The 12,296-nt window shown below is 38.9% G+C and overlaps 1 protein-coding gene across 4 annotated transcripts in view; it reads right to left on the bottom strand.

Moving 5' to 3' along the window:
- Positions 1-12,296, bottom strand: part of ALS2 (alsin Rho guanine nucleotide exchange factor ALS2) — an 81,019-nt gene that overhangs the window by 4,282 nt on the left and 64,441 nt on the right. For 2 of the 4 annotated variants that reach the window (XM_077957376.1, XM_028830980.2), the window contains 7 exons: positions 11,097-11,261; positions 6,430-6,547; positions 5,009-5,166; positions 2,985-3,107; positions 1,978-2,154; positions 586-631; positions 309-370 (listed from right to left, as the gene is read on the bottom strand). In XM_077957376.1, the coding sequence (XP_077813502.1) occupies positions 309-370; positions 586-631; positions 1,978-2,154; positions 2,985-3,107; positions 5,009-5,166; positions 6,430-6,547; positions 11,097-11,261 (849 nt within the window). Of the gene's footprint in view, positions 1-308; positions 371-585; positions 632-1,977; positions 2,155-2,984; positions 3,108-5,008; positions 5,167-6,429; positions 6,548-11,096; positions 11,265-12,296 lie in introns of all 4 variants that reach the window. The other 2 variants (XM_015110664.3, XM_015110665.3) reach the window with 1 other exon arrangement.

Genomic DNA, 12,296 nt, shown 5'->3' on the forward strand with positions numbered 1-12,296 from the left:
ATTCTCCTAATACATGCTCTTTTCTGAATGAGAAGTTTGGTTCATTTCCCATTGGCTAAAGATATGATTATGTGGATAAATTTCTGGAATGGCTCTCCACTCCTTTTGCAAATGCAAGGTCATTTTAGAGTAAAAGATAATCCAAGGGTCTCAAAAGAGCTTTTCTGATTTCCAGGTTGAGTTTGACACCATCAGCATATAAAGTGGGGATGCTTAAGGCTTAGGTAAAGATAAGACTGTATTAATAATATCTTAACAGACCAAGCACTACTTTGATTTGTGTGGCTTTTCAACAAATCAGAGATTACCTGATCTGCTGCAGACATTCTACTGCTGAGGCAAAACAAGCATCTTTTGTGGTTGGCAAAACCTGCAAAAAAGGGAGTAAAGGTCAAGGAGGAAAATCATTTTCTGCAACAACAAAAATAAATGATATTGATGTCAGAGTGCAGGTCTTTGGTAATAACAGATGCAAACACAAGCTTGGGTACTGTTCTATCAAAGTAAAATGAAAAAGTTTTGCTATTTCAAATCCTTCCCATTAGAGAAAAGCATCTTTGCTGAGGAAAAGAAAATTTACTATACCTTTTTACTCTCTCCAAGGATTGACAAGGTTGCTGGCCAAAATTTCCTATAATGGAATCCATAAATTGTTAATATAAGTTGTTACTTATGGTAGACAAATTCCCATAAAAATAGTTGACAGCTATATTGGCTTCCCTGTCCCCATTAAAAAGAACTGCTCCACAACAGGTTAAGTTTTTATAAACATTCCAGAAGTGATTTAAGAGTTTTTATCATCTCCCTAAGGGATGTGTCATTCTATATCCCAATAACCCTACACATTACAGAGATTACCAAACATTTTTCCTTCACTCAGTTTTATCTCATTTCTACTACTGAATTATTCCATTGAAAACAATTAAAGCACAACATTTTTAAAAAGCACAAAAATAAGAAAATACAAAAATTAGCTGGGCATGTTGACACAGGCCTGTAATCCTAGCTACTTAGGAGGCTGAGGCACAAGAATCACTTGAACCTGGGAGGCGGAGGTAGCAGCGAGCCAAGATTGAGCCACTGCACTCCAGCCAGGGCAACAAAGCGAGACTCTGTCTCAAAAAAAAAAAGGCTTATTCACTTCTCTTGATAGCACAGTGATTGGGGGAGGTGGAATCAGCTTTATCACTGCACTAGAAAGGAAACATAACCATTTAGTATTCCCTGGATAACAAGCAATAATGCCTTCTAATAAAAACAGTGGGGCTGGGCACAGTGGCTCACACCTATAATCCCAGCACGCTGGGAGGCTGAGGCAAGCAGATCACTTGAGGTAAAGGGTTCGAGACCAGCCTGGTCAACATGGCAAAACTCCATCTATACTAAAAATACAAAAATTAGCTGAGCATGGTGCCTCGTGCCTGTAATCCCAGCTACTTGGGAGGCTGGGGCATGAGAATCGCTTGAATCTGGGAGGTGGAGGTTGCAGTGAGCTGAGATTGCACCATTGCACTCCTGCCTGCATGACAGAGCGAAACTCTCTTTCAAAAAAAAAGCATTTCAAAAACTTTAACTTAAAAATTGCCAATGGGGAGGGAGGAGAGAAAAGAAGAGAAGGAAGAATGCCAAAGATACGTATTCTGCTCTAAAGAGCTATAAAATACCAGGCAAGATAGCTCATACTTACTATATATACACACACACTTACTATATATATGTATTTATAAAAACATATATATTACTATATATATGAAAACATAATAACACATTCTGAAAAATCAGTAGGTTTCATACTCATCTCCAAATATTCTCAGAAATAAAGATTATTAACTATCACTTTTTCATTAAGACGTATGCAAAAAAGTAAATAATTAGAAGCCATATATATAATTAGATATCAAAGTGCCAAATTTCCAACAATGCTGTTTGCATGTTAAATTAAAACGATTTGGTTGTGCTTATAACTACTACACTTACCTCTGCACCCCAAGAAAGCCCAGGAGAGCAATATCTGGCTGCTTATTTAGTCGAAGGACACATTCCCAGTAAATGTCTTCCTCGCGATCATTATCCAAAGCATAAAGCATAAACAGCGGTGGGTAAAGCCGAGGTAGCAGCACAGGAAGCAATAATCCAGAACTCGTTACTACATAACTACAAAATAATGGAGTGGGAGGAAAGAAGCATTTTTCATATTAAAATTGAATACAGAATCTAAGATACAGCTTCAGTTTCAAAAAGTCAAAAGTAGAGATGGGAAATTTTAAAGAAGTTACATTACTCTGCTCTTTACATGTGCAGTTGATATAAGGACATTACCTATAATTTTGTCTTAGAAGAAACTGTGAATTCTTTTCATGAATTAAAAATCTAACTGAAAACCTACTTTGCTTCCATTTTGAGGCTGATTTCTCTGAGGTTATTCTAGGTCAGTGTGATGTTACTTCCTTTGCTAAGCAGTCTTTGTGCTCAGATCATCTGTGGTTGCTTTTTCCTGGGGTATGGCTAATGGTACTTGAGAGACCTAAGAGGGACCTCAGAGGGGACACCTACCCAGCTACATTTTTTTTTTGTTTTTTGAGACAGGTCTCACTTTGTCACCCAGGCTGGAGCGCAATGGTGCAGTCACAGCTCACTGCAGCCTTCAACCTCCCTGGCCCAAGTGATCCTCTCATCTCAGCCTCCCAAGTAGCTCAGCCTGTAGGTGTGTGCCACCATGCCCTGCTAAATTTTTTATTTTTGTAGAGATGGGGTCTCCCTATGTTGCCCAGGCTGCTCTTGAACTCCTGGGATCAAGCAATCCTCCCACCTCAGCCTCCCAAAGTATGGGATTACAGGTGTGAGCCACTGTGGCTGGCCCCAACCATACCATTTTAGAAATGAGGAAACAGACCTAGAGAACACACTTTCTCCCTGGGGCTCTTTGGGTGAGATCATCTAGTCCCCACTCCCCTTCTTCACGGTCCCCACCCAACTCCATTTACCCTGGCTCTGGTGATTCAGATCGGGAATCTGACTTCCCAGTGCAAAAAGACTTCCTTTCGGTTGGCAGAGGAGCAGAGAGAGGAATTGTGCTGCCTTCTTCAGGCAGTTCAGGAAATAAGAACCTAAGGAAGAATAAAAAATATAATTATACAATTATACCTCTAGGGGGGTTGAAAAGCATAAAAACACATTTCCATTAGCTATGAAAGCAAGCTTTATTATCAACTAAGTATTTTAGTTCCCTGAGAAAACTGATGTTTCTGACAGGATAAAATTAAGAATGCCACTAATGAATAATACCACTACAAAATCTTCACGTGCTATGATTTTCTTCTGTCTAGTTACTAAGGAATGGAGAATTCCGATCTGTATGAGATACGTGTTCCTTACTGGCAAATCTCATCTGAGGTCAATTTATATTAACTCTGAGCAGGACCACTATTCTAGAATATAAGCAAATACTGATGGAAACTAAATGTCCAACGTTAAGGGAAAAAGTGATTAATTACAGAAGATACAATGTAAAGTTTTATTTTATTTTTATAGATTCAGGGGGTACATATGCAGTTGTGTTGTATGGATAGATCAGGTAGTGGTAAAGTCTGGGCTTCTAGTATCCCCATCACCTGAACAGTGAACACTGTATCCAATAAGAAAGTTTTCAACCCTCACCCTCCCACACACACTCCCCGCTTTTAGAGTCCCCAGTGTCTATTATTTCCCTCTGTACTCAATATAAAATTTAAAAATATGTTTTTAAAAGTTGTTGAAAATTAATTTTTCAAATGATCAAGGGGATAAATCGGTGAGGAATTTTTTTTCCTGAGCTTTGAGTTTTGCCATAGACTTTAACTCTGACTTCTTGTAGGTTAGTGGACTCTACCATAAATAAGTTTATTTTCTCTTATTTTTACAGACTTTAATTTTGGCCCTTTAAAGGCAATATGCAGTCTTCTCTATTGTTGTAGATTTACATCTTGCACCTCCATCTGACCTAATTATATAGTTGAAAAAACTAAAAAAGGTCAGGAAACTTATTTTCATTATACTCATCTAGCTAATGTCAGAGCTAGCCCAGGCTAGTGATCTTTTTAATAGATCACTTCTCCCTCAAAACCTGAAACATTTCCAAATGTTGAGGCAAACAATATATGGAAGTTCTGGGACAAATTTATAAACTTTTGTATAATTATCTCACTATAGTATTTACTTGTTGGCTTCAACTCAGTAAAAGATCTTATATCTCACAAGCTTAAATCTCTTTGCTGCCTGGAACTCTCTTTCCAAAGATGCTTACTGTCTCATTTAATTGCCTTCTTCGAAGTCTCTGCTCAAATACCACCACTGTATTAGTCAGCCTGCTCTGACCTTCTCTTTAAAATAATAGCATCTCACGTCTAGTACTCTTTCCCTTTATTTTTCTCTACAGCGCTAATCACTATCTGACATACTGCATATGTTTTTTATGTTGACTCTTTTCCCCCATTAGAATGTAAGCTCCATGACAGCAAAGATTTTCTTTGTTCACTGATAAATCCCTTGAGAGCCTAGAATGATCGCTATTACATAGAAATGCTCCATAAATATTTGTCAATTTGTTAAACAAATGAATGTATGTGATACTGTTGCCAAAGGACAAGACACAAGAACTCAGGGACAAAACTTTATATTAAACTTTATCTACTCTGTGGTTGGGTTTTAGATACCTGATTTTGCCTAGAGACTGAATCCAAATAAGACGACTACTATACTTCATACCAAAATTGGAATTTAAAAACCCCAAACATTTATTTTAGCTTTCTGTTACACTTAATAAGACATAAAAATAAATAAATAACAATAGCTAAGGTTCATCTTTTTTGTTTACAGCTTACGCATACATTTAAAACATGTTTTCTTTATTTAATATATTAAAGGACTGTGGCATAAAACTATTTTCTTGATGATTCAGGATGAAACTACCCAAGCATTGGTATAAAATAGTATTCCATAAGCTGCAGACTTTAGTGAAAAGCTCTCTTACCTCACCAGCTGGAAAATTCGCTTAAGATAGGACTTAATCTCCTTTACAGCCTCCTGCAATAACCTGCGGTTGGCTCCTACGCCCACGTATGTCATTCTATACACTGCAACCAGTGTCTCCACAAGCCTGCCCAGGGGGTGCAGAGGAGTGTCACAGGCCTGAGTAGGAAGAGAATCAATGAAGTCAGTCAATGTGCATTAACAGCAGAAACAATCCATCAATAAGAAACAACTTCATAAATGACAAACAATTGTCAAAATGTCAAGAGTCAATTTTGGGACCAGGAATATTCAAATACTTTAATTTTTTTGAAAGTACTGAGTCTACCCCAGTTATATGAACCTGGAGTTCCTAATCTTGATCAAAGAATCTCCTTAACATTTTGGGCAAACGGCTTTGGAAGTACTGATATGGAATACCACTAAAAGAAATACTCTGCTGGATGTGGTGGCTCATGCCTATAGTCCCAGCTACTAGGGAGGCTGAGGCAGGAGGACCGATTGAGCTCAGGAGTTTGAGGCCAGTCTGAGCAACACAGTGAGACCCCCCATCTCTTAAAAAAAAAAAAAAATTAGGCCGGGCGCGGTGGCTCAAGCCTGTAATCCCAGTACTTTGGGAGGCCGAGGCAGGTGGATCACGAAGTCAGGAGATCGAGACCATCCTGGCTAACATGGTGAAACCCCGTCTCTACTAAAAATACAAAAAACTAGCCAGGCGTGGTGGCGGGCGCCTGTAGTCCCAGCTACTCGGAGGCTGAGGCAGGAGAATGGCGTAAACCCGGGAGGCAGAGCTTGCAGTGAGCCGAGATCGCGCCACTGCACTCCAGCCTGGGTGACACAGCGAGACTCCGTCTCAAAAAAAAAAAAAAAAAAAATTTTTTTAAAAGATTCAAATATACTTTAAACTTCATAAAAATGATAAAAACGTTACCTTGGAGAAAACTAAACACTGACTGTTGATGATACTCTGAAAGAGTCATCCTTCAGTTCCCTGACTTCTCAGAATACTCCTTCCTGCACTTCCCATCAATATATATCACACTTTAAATTGTAGCCGGTCTTTCAAGGTTTGGAAGGAAGCAAACAGCCTATCCAGGGGTGAGGGCAGCATGCTTTACTTACACAATCTCTAGTTTGCTAATGTTATTAACAAAAAGCAATTTTAAACTCTAATTTTATTTCTTAAGAAGCCCCTTGAATGCCTTAAAAAACTTAAATGTTCTATCATAGTAATGGGACAATCTTTAGATAGAAATGTAATTAGATAGTACATTTATTGGTAGTTAGATAATTAACAAAAGAAATGCACAGGATGCAAAAACAGGATTAGAATAACATTAAGCTGTGAGTCTATCTGAATGATATATTGTGGTAGGTGAATCATTAATTCACAAGACCAGTGTAATTTTTACTCTAGTTTACCTTTATTAAATATTTCCTGATGTCATCATATTTCTCCACAGAGAAGGCACCAACATGCTGTGGAATGAATTCCAAACTCTCTAGTGTCTGAGTCTGTGAACGACTTAATATTTCTGGACTATAAAAAGGGAAAGAAAAGGCTATTGTATTTCACATCAAGAAAGCAAGATACGTGTAAATTGTCACATGAAACACAATCAGTGGCTCCAGTCAAAGTGGAGCGTCCAACACAGTACTAACCCCAACGAGCTCAGAAAGGATCATGATCCTGCTATTAGGTACTCGGTTTACATAACATTCATTCGGAAATCAGGTAGTGTTACTTCGTACCAACTACAATAAATTAATGAAGATTCTGCTCCAATCTAAACCATGGTGTTGGAAATAATATGACATTAGCTTGAAGATAAATGTGATATTAGCTTGAAGGTGACAGACCCGTTGGTGACAACAGAAAAATTGAATAAAAGGAATAAAAGAGGGAAGGGAGCAAAGGAAAAAGGGAAATAAGTCAAAGGGCAAAGGAAGAAATGAAAACGAGGTTAAGAAGCAAGGAGATAATGATACTCCAACAGGTGACAAGGTAAGCACATAACAGAAACTGGATGAAGAGGCTAAGAGAAAACACATGCTAGTAAACAACTGACATTTTTGGTAATAGTATTCTATCATTAGATGACAACCAATGAGAAACTGAAAACTGTGCATAATCATTATTATTATATGATTTTAGATAAACAAATAAGATCTTTGTGGTAGCAATATAATTTTATATAAAAAGTTCATTCATTTTCACTTCTCAGAAACACCTAACCACAGTTAACCCAGGTGAACTGAAGGGCTAAAGTCTCAAGTCGAACTGACAGGCTATACTAAGCTGACCATCTGTATCACGCACCAGGGCCATTCAATGGCTTTAATCAATTCTGGGAGTTTCCATTTCTTCTACTGATAGAGTAGAAGGTAACAATTATGAACTTCATGAATGAAATACTAAAATCAATTCCTATGTACCCCAAATATAGAAAAAAATCACTTCTTTCTACATTTAATTTCTTGAAACACACACACACGAATATCAAGCAAGCAAAAATTATACTATGGTTTACTTTAAATATCAATTTTGGGGATACTCAATTAGATAGAATCTAAACTAATCTCTCCAGGCTAGAACAACAATTAGTATTTGTTAGACTTGACTGTGAAACATTTCAAGTTCCTGAAGTATCTTTCAACCTCTGGAATTTAATTTCTATGTAATTATACTTTAATGTATTAAAATTATTTGAATATTGGTAATTTATTTAAACAATTTGGTAACTTTTAGCAAACTAGAACATTTAATTATTCAGAACAAATATTTGCATTCTGAATACATGGATACTTGCCCAGTTTTTGTTCAATTCCTTTCAGAAAGCAACTGACATGTGGAAATGAAGACCAGCATAAAACTGATTTAAAAATTAACTGTAGGTAGTTACATGCACAGATTAAAGTATGCTCCTTGATATTTTAACAACGAAGGCACAGCTCAAACAAACCATTATCTAGAATTAAACTCAAGAAAGTCATAGTTAATTAGGAAGTTTTGCTGCAGGGATTAGTAGATTTTTTAGGTCCAAATGCTAAGCAATGCTTGTGGGAGCTACTGGTCAAGTTAAAGAAGAAAGGCAGATGAAGAAAAGCAGGAGAAAAGAAGAAAAAAAAAGAAAAGAAAAGGAAAAAGAAGGTGAAAAAGAGAAAATTTTAAAAAGGAGAAAAAGAGAGAAAAAGAGAGAGAAATGAACAAGTACATCTGTAACTTCTCTTTCAGCATTTCAAAAACGTTTTGCCACTTCCTTCTGGTTTCCAAGGTTTCTAATGAGAAATATGCAGTCATTTGAATTGCTGATTTCCCATTATTTTACTCTAGCTGCTTTCAAGATCTTTGTCCATGAATTTTAATATGTGTCTATACATGGTTATCTCTGGTTTTTCCCAAGATGGGATTTGTTCAGCTACTTGAATCTGTAGGTTTCACATCTTTTACTAAACTTGAGATGTTTTCAACCATTATTTCTTCACAAAATGTTCCATCCCTCATTCTTTCTCCTTGTCTTTTCTTTTTTTTTTCTTTTCTTTTTTTTTTTTTTTTTTTTGAGACGGAGTTTTGCTATTTTTGCCCAGGCTGGAGTGCAATGGCGCTATCTCAGCTCACTGCAACCTCTGCCTCTGAGTTCAAGTGATTCTCCTCCCTCAGCCTCCTAAGTAGCTGGGATTACAGGCACATGCCGCCACGCCTGGGCTAATTTTGTATTTTTAGTAGATACGGGGTTTCACTATGTTGGCCAGGCTGGTCTCGAACTCCTGACCTCAGGTGATCCGCCTGCCTCAGCCTCTCAAAGTGCTGGGATTACAGGTGTGTGCCACCATGCTCAGTCCATTCTTTCTGCTTTTCTTCTGGAATTCTAAGGAAACAAATTTAGACCCACAAGTCCCTGAGGCTGTGTTCACTTTTTTTTTTCTCATGTTTTTTCTCTCGGTTGTTTGGATTTGATAATCCATATTGATCTATCTTCAGGTTCACCGACTCTTCCATTGCCACCTCTATTCTGCCACTGAGTTCATACAGTAAGTTATTTTGGTTAGTGTAATTTTCAAACCCCAAATTTTGATTTGGCTCTTCTTTATATCTTCTGTTTCTTTGCTGATACATTTGTTCTAATATTTATTTCAAGGGTGTTTGCGATTGCACATCTGAGCATTTTATAATAGCTGCCTTAAAGTTCTCGTCAGACAACTTCAACATCTATGTCATCTGTTGATATTTATTGATTTTCTTTCCTGAAATAAATTGAGACTTTCATGGTTCTTTCATTGCTGAGTAATTTTGGTTAATGTCTTGGATATTTTGAGCATTATAAAACTCTGGGTCTTGTTTATATCCTATGGAGAATGTTGACATTCATAAAAGAGTAAACATAGCAGGCTTGAAACTGTTATCTTTAGAAGGACCTGGGCTAGGTGCCGTGGCTCACGCCTGAAATCCCAGCACTTCTGTGAGACCGAGGCAGGATTCCTTGAGGCCAGGAGTTCGAGACCAGCCTGGATAATATAGCAAGACCCTGTCTCTATTTATAAAAATGAAATAAAATAAAAAGGAACTGCTTATAAGGTTGACCCTTGGCCGGTACTTGGGAATTAAGCTTCGTATAAGTTCCGTATACTGACAAAGGTGTTTTGCTGTCCTTAGATTAACAATGTGATTTATGTTGAACATCTGCTTTCCTGTAAGCTGGGACTGTGGAATTTGGCAACTGCCAGGCACAGGGTGCCTATGTGACCCGCTCCCAATATAAACGCTGGGCATTGAGTCTCTAGTGGGCTTCCCTGGGCAGAAACATGAGACACATGTGGCTGCACTTTGCTGCAGGGAAAACTGTGTTGTGTGTGACTCCTCCCAGAAAGGAGAGATCATGGGAAGCTTACACATGGATTCCTCCAGACTCTACCTGTGTCTTTTTCCCTTATGACCTGGTTGTGCGTCCCTACTGTGTTGCTGTAATCTTACTTGTGAGTACAACTATATGCTGAGTCTTGTGAATTCTTCCAGCAAATCACTGAATGTGTAAGTGATATTGAGAATCCCTAAAACAGCAGATATTTTTGCTTTAGTTTCCTGTGGGCCATGAAGCTGATGCCAGTTCACTTCTCAAAGCCTTTGCATCCTTTCTGGGTTTGTTCTGTGAGTGTACAACTTAATGACCGCTCTGGGACCTGAGTGGTCTACCTATGAGCTTGGTTCTCAAACTCTTTGGTACTAATTAGGATCAAATCCTTACATGTGCAGGTCTAGGGTGAGCCCAGGAGTTCACAAACAACTTTATGGGCTTGTTTCCCAGAGCTCCTCTCTCCATCACATCCCCAGTATTTTCTGGGTCTCAGGCACCCCTTTCAAGGTCCTCTGGCCAAAAACTGTCCACTTCTGTGACTGTGCCACATCTAGGGACAGATGGTGGGAGAACAGACAACAAAGTCAAAAATGCAGTGGGGTTGGGGCTTGGACTTCTTTTGACCTAAGGAGCCACCAAAGGGGGAAGAAGATTCCACTCTCTTGGAGTTTTGACTTTTACAAGTTTCCTGTTCATGCCTGCTCTAGCTGCTGCCATTACCACCCCTGCCACAGAAGGTCCTGGAGGCTTGGGCATGAGAAAATGGAGAAAAAAGAAAGAAAACTGAGTATATATCAACCACTCTGAATTTTAGGAGTCCCTTTGTCATTCCTTGAGCCAGAACCAGAGGGATTTTTTCTGTGTCTCTGTCTGTCTGCACCACAGTCCTTGCTTTCACGTTTCATGCTGCACTGAGTTCTGGCTGAGGGATATTGGAGCAAAACATCAAGTAAACTCATCACTGGTTTTGTGGTACTTTGAATTCAGGTATTCTTCCTCAATTTACTTATTGATATAGACTTTTCAGAGTTCATAAATAACTGTCCATGTATTCTGTTCAGGTTTAATAGTTGAGTTCAACAGAAGATAAAGAAAGTGTGTTTTAATCCCTCTTACCCAGAAGCAGAAGTACATCATTAACTTTTAAATTAAATGCAGTGAGCCTTGACTACTTACTGGTCTTAAGTTTCATCTTCCCAACATGCCCTGCTCTATGTTGAGCAGGTGTTCACTCACCTGTCTCTGTGTTGGCGCCGACTGGTGGTCAAGGCCACAGCAATGTTGTCCCATGCTTTCCAAACTTCCCCTTGGCCTGGGCCCTCGCAGCCCAGTTGGCGCCAACATTCATCAAACACCGCTTTCCACTTCTCATCAGCTGGCACTGCCAGGTTTCCTAGCTTCCTGCTAATAAAGTCATATCAACCTTTTATTAATCATTTCTTTCGTGCAAAATCGTTCCAAAGAATAGAAACTTTCTAACATACAACTGAGAATGCTTTTTTTGTGACCAAAACTGCCAAGACTGATGGTAATTCTATTTTTAAAACACAAAATGAAAATTTTAAAGGACTATTTTTTAGCTAATTATTGTTTTCTGGATATTAAAGTGTACGGAATATTAAGTACAAAGCAAACCAATTGACTCTGCCTCCTATAATTCCACAGAATTAATTTTTAAAAATTGATTCCTGGCCAGGTGCAGTGGCTCATGTCTGTAATCCTAGCACTCTGGGAGGCCAAGGCAGGCGGAACACCTGAGGTCGGGAGTTCAAGACCAGCCTGGCCAACATGGTGAAACTCTATCTCTATTAAAAACACAAAAAATTGGCTGGGCGTGGTGGCTCACGCCTGTAATCCTAGCACTTTGGGAGGCCAAAGGGGGTGGATCACCTGAGGTCAGGAGTTCGAGACCAGCCTGGCCAGCATGGCAAAACCCCATCTCTTTTAAAAATACAAAAATTAGCTGGGCGTGGTGGTGCATGGCGCATGCCTGTAATCCCAGCTACTCAGGAGGCTGGGGCAGGAGAATGGCTTGAACCCAGAAGGTGGAGGTTGCAGTGAGCCAAGATCGCGCCACTGCACTCCAGCCGGAGTGACAGAGCGACACTGCATCTCAAAAAAAAAAAAAAAGAAATTAGCCAGGCGAGCTGGCCCATACCTGTAATCCCAGCTACCCGGGAGGCTGAGGCAGGAGAATTGCTTGAATCTGGGAGGTGGAGGTTGCAGTGAACTGAGATCACGCCACTGCACTCCAGCCTAGGCGACAAAGTGAGACTCTGTCTCAGAAAAAAAATAAAAATTTAAAATTTAAAAAATAATAAATAAAAATAAAAATTGATTCCTGTTAGAACAAGGACTTTCTGAACCTTGCACATCTTATAATGAGAATTTAAAATGCATTTCATACTGGGTTCTAAAATACTCTAAGAATAAACA

Source organism: Macaca mulatta, chromosome 12 (genome assembly GCF_049350105.2).
Source record: "Macaca mulatta isolate MMU2019108-1 chromosome 12, T2T-MMU8v2.0, whole genome shotgun sequence".
NCBI classification, from domain to species: Eukaryota; Metazoa; Chordata; class Mammalia; order Primates; family Cercopithecidae; genus Macaca; species Macaca mulatta.